General features: G+C 32.6%; 1 protein-coding gene across 1 annotated transcript in view; it reads left to right on the top strand.

The window, feature by feature from the left end:
• Positions 1-2,003: 2,003 nt before the first annotated feature.
• LOC107732487 (adenosine 3'-phospho 5'-phosphosulfate transporter 1-like) overlaps positions 2,004-4,342 on the top strand; it is a 5,909-nt gene continuing 3,570 nt past the window's right edge. The window contains exons 1-2 of the mRNA XM_016543834.1: positions 2,004-2,387; positions 3,548-3,738. Coding sequence (XP_016399320.1) covers positions 2,368-2,387; positions 3,548-3,738 — 211 coding nt within the window. The 5' untranslated portion in view covers positions 2,004-2,367. The remainder of the gene's footprint in view (positions 2,388-3,547; positions 3,739-4,342) is intronic.

Genomic DNA, 4,342 nt, shown 5'->3' with positions numbered 1-4,342 from the left:
AAAAAAAAAAAAAAGGTCATAGTGCCAATAAAAGTAGTTTTAATATTTACGTGCAGCGTATTCTTTCTACTAAGAATGCAAGTGCTTTTTAACGAGAGCTTTTTTGAGTTATCTGGGTACCCTGAACATCTGCCAGCAACTATGATGCTTACTTCACAACCATATCATTTACATTTTGGTTTTCAATGTTAAACGCTGCGTATAACACAAACCAAACCGACGCTGGCGACAGATTCATGCTCTGGAGTTTTTAAGAGGAGAAATGTGCTGCAGTGCTCATGAGTATTGATACAGCAATGAGCAGAACATACAGGAAAAGCCACAAAAACAAGTTCCTGGTAAATTTGTACAAAGAACAGCATGGAGTGAAACCGTGTGTGTGTTTCCAATCAGCTCTGGAGTTTTTAAGAGGAGAAATGTGCTGCAGTGCTCATGAGTATTGATACAGCAATGAGCAGAACATACAGGAAAAGCCACAAAAACAAGTTCCTGGTAAATTTGTACAAAGAACAGCATGGAGTGAAACCGTGTGTGTGTGTTTCCAATCATGTGCCACATCAATCCTCATAACGTACCAATAATGTGTCCCACTCATGTAAACTCACGTTTCCACTTCATGTGAAACAAGTGTATTTTCTTGTAAATGAATATTCATTTCCTTTCTTTCCTGTACAGCATATGATTGCCATCATATTTAGTGACTAAATATAGCATTAAATGCTGACTTTTAGAATAAAAAATGAATTTAAAGTTACAATTTTTTTTTTGCAAAATTAAATACATTTTTTGACAATATTTGATGCTTATAAATATTTGTGTTATTTTCTAATATAGCAATATGATTTTTGAGAAAAATAATGAATTAATAAAAATAATAACGAAGCAGCTGATACTAAATATGCATGCTAGTAAATTTACAATCTTCTAATGTTTAAGGTTTTATTTTTTTAACATTTTTTATACTCCATACTAAATATTATAAACATTAACAAAAAGTATAAATTTATTTTCATTAATAAATTATAATAAATGTTAATTTGATATATTTTGTAATTAATAATTATATTAAAATCCATTAAGAAGTACAGTAAGTTACAATGAATGTGCAATATTGCAACATTTTGTAAAATTTTTAAAATATTTAAAAAAAGATTTAATATTTTGGAATCACACGAGTGCTGAGAAAACAATTTAATAATAGGAATTTGAATAATGTTTAAAAGAAAATTTCAAGAGAATTAGCTATAATGATAATATATGTATCTTGAGCTCTAATATATTCATTAAAATATGACTGTATACTGTATTATTGCAGTTGTATTTGGTGACTAATTATATAAATAAATGCATATGTTAGAAAAATAAATTAATATTTTTAAGCAAAATTGTCTAAATATATTTGATACTTCTAAATATGTTTGTTACATTTATTTATTTTTCTAATATGACACTATATGATTATTGAGAAAATAGCTTGCAAATAATAAATTAATAAAAATAATGAAGAAAAAAGCAGTAGTTAAAACTAAATGTATATCCTAGTAAATTTACAGTCCTCTAATGTTTTTAACATGTATTTAAGCGTTACAATAAAATATGCAATATTGCAACTTTTAAACCATTTTATGAATATATTTTAACAATATTCAAATTAAAACGCATAATATAGAAACAACTAAATGCTAAAAGTAATTGTGTATCCTAGTAAATTTACGATCTTCTAATGTTTTAAAATTGTATTTTTAATATTTTTTAAAACGTTTGTTTAATAAGATGTGCAAAAGTTTATAAATATTTTAGCAATATTTAAAAAAAATCACAGAGAAGCAGATATTATAATATATGTATTTCTAAAAATATATTCGCTCCCTCTTATGATACGTTGCAGTGTCGCCTGACAACAGAGGGGCGCTACACATTCCAGCGCATTGAGAATCTGCGCCGAGTAAATTTCAAAATAAAAGTCCCTCATGAAGCATAATGAATCGCCCCGCCCACAAACCCAAAGACATTTTACTCTGAACTGTGTCAACACAACTGTTAGGCAATAAAATCTTCAAATATTTACCGACGCCTCGTAATACTAAATCCAAAAGGAAACTATACGGATACGCGAAGGTGTGTCTCCTTTCGCAACCGGAAGCGCTGCGGTGTGTGAGTGTGTGTTAACACGTCGTCAGTCCAGAGGAACTCATGAATGAAGCAGGCCGAGAAGTTTTCGCTCAGAAACACTCGGGATTTGTCCGGATCCTGGATGTGGATGGTTTAATTCCTGTCCGAAGGCTTCATCGATACATGTTCGGCGCGGGAGCCCGTCTGGAGAAGTCTGAGCGGCTGTTTTAGGGAGTTTTGAAGCGCTGGTGGAAAATGCCTCTGTTTCCAAGGAGGTACTGAGACATGATGCTCAAACATCACAATAACACTTAAACATAACATCTCTAACGTCAGAGTCACTTTTAATGCAACACTCTCGGACAGCTCTTTAACACTGGCATGAAGCATTTCACAATTAGATTCTTTTAGTTAAAAAAATTCATATCTTCTGCCTGCTTTTATGTCAAATTACTTATGTAGGCTATCAATACTGCTTTCAAATACATGCTGTTCATTTGAACTTTCTGTTTATCAAAGAATTTTGAAAAAAACAATAATTGATGATAATTTTGCAGCAAAGCGGCATATTAGAATGATGGCTGAAGGATCACGTGACACTGAAGACTGGAGTAATGATGCTGAAAATCCAGCTTTGATCACAGAAATAAATTACATTTTAAAACATATTCACATAGAAAACCTTTATTGTAAATTGTAATAATATTTCACAATTTTACTGTATTTTTTATCAAATTAATGCAGCCTTGGTGAGCATAAGAGACTTCTTTCAGCACATAAGATATAATTTTTTTTACAGCCCCCCCCCCTATTTATGTCCACTGTATTTTTTTTTTTTTACCACATTTACTATGTATTTTTTTACCACCACCTATATAGTTGAGCTCCAGTTTTAAGTGATTTAATCTGCTAGAAAGTTTTTTTTAAAGAGGGGAAAAAAAAAAAGAGTATTCAGTAAGCTGGGAGAGCCGTGGAAATTCACTGATCAGAAGGTGTGGAAACTGTTTGCTGAATGAAGTCTTTCAGAGACGCTTGTTGAAGTCTGTTAATTACAAAGCTTTGAATTCACATTGTGACGCATTCCTGGTTTAATGAAGCACTCAACTCGTCTAATGGGAGGTGTCGGGTAACACAGGTGGAACAGGGGTTAGTTTGTGGCGTCCTGAGCTCTGAACACAGAGCCGTTCTGTTGGAATGGGATCAGACCTGCTGGATTCCAGGAATGCCGAATTCACGCGACACACAGGAGTGCTTCTGTGACAGGAGCGCTGAATTATGCAGTTACACCTGATTTCTTTTCTACAGACTCCTGTGTTGCATTTCGAGCAGGTTTGCAGATGTGTGACAGTTTTGATTTCCTCCTTTGTTTTGGTTCAGTAAAGATAAGTGGACATGTGTACTGTAGCGAGAGTAATGTATGATATTGACTCCTCAGTTTGTGTTGGTGTGCGGCGCTGTGCGTTCTGCCGTCTGTGTTTGCCGACGCTGAAGACGCTTCGCTGCTGGGCGGCTGGCAGGATGTGTGGCTCTTCCGCTTGTTCCTCAATGTTTTGGGCTACGCCACCATCATCATCCCTGGATATTTCCTTATCAGCTACTTCAAACGAATCAACTATCTAGAAACAGGTTTGTTGAAGTAAACCCTGAGCACACTGTCGTGTCCAGTCAAAAGTTTATTTTTCCCTCTTATGTCCAATGTGATTTTTTTCTACCACTCATTATGTCCACTATAATATTTTTACCACTTATTTTTTCCTACTTATGTCCATTGTATTTTGTAAAAAATTTTCCTAGCTATGTCCACTATATTTTTTATTTTTTACTGCTTATTTTTTCCTACTTGTGTCAAAAATTATATATTTTTTACCTGTTATTTTTGAAACTTATGTCTGCCATAATTAATTTTTCCCTCTTTTTTCCTATTTATGTCCCCTGTAATTTTCCCCCCACTTATTTAATCCTACATTTAAAAAATATTTTTTACCAGTTATTTTTCCAACTTATGTACACTATAATTTTTTCACCTCTTCTTTTTTTCCAAGTTATGTCCAATATATATATATATATATATATATTAGTGCTGTCAAACGATTTTTGTTTACATAATATATGTATGTGTGCTGTATATTTATTATGTATTTGTAAATACACACACATGCATGTATATATTTAAGAAAAATAGGTTATTTATTTATAATATAAATTATATGAATATAAATATAGACGATCG

The sequence above is a fragment of the Sinocyclocheilus rhinocerous genome, unplaced genomic scaffold (assembly GCF_001515625.1).
Source record: "Sinocyclocheilus rhinocerous isolate Xijiao unplaced genomic scaffold, SAMN03320098_v1.1 scaffold310, whole genome shotgun sequence".
Taxonomy (NCBI): Eukaryota; Metazoa; Chordata; class Actinopteri; order Cypriniformes; family Cyprinidae; genus Sinocyclocheilus; species Sinocyclocheilus rhinocerous.
This window is presented reverse-complemented; position numbering and strand designations above follow the sequence as displayed.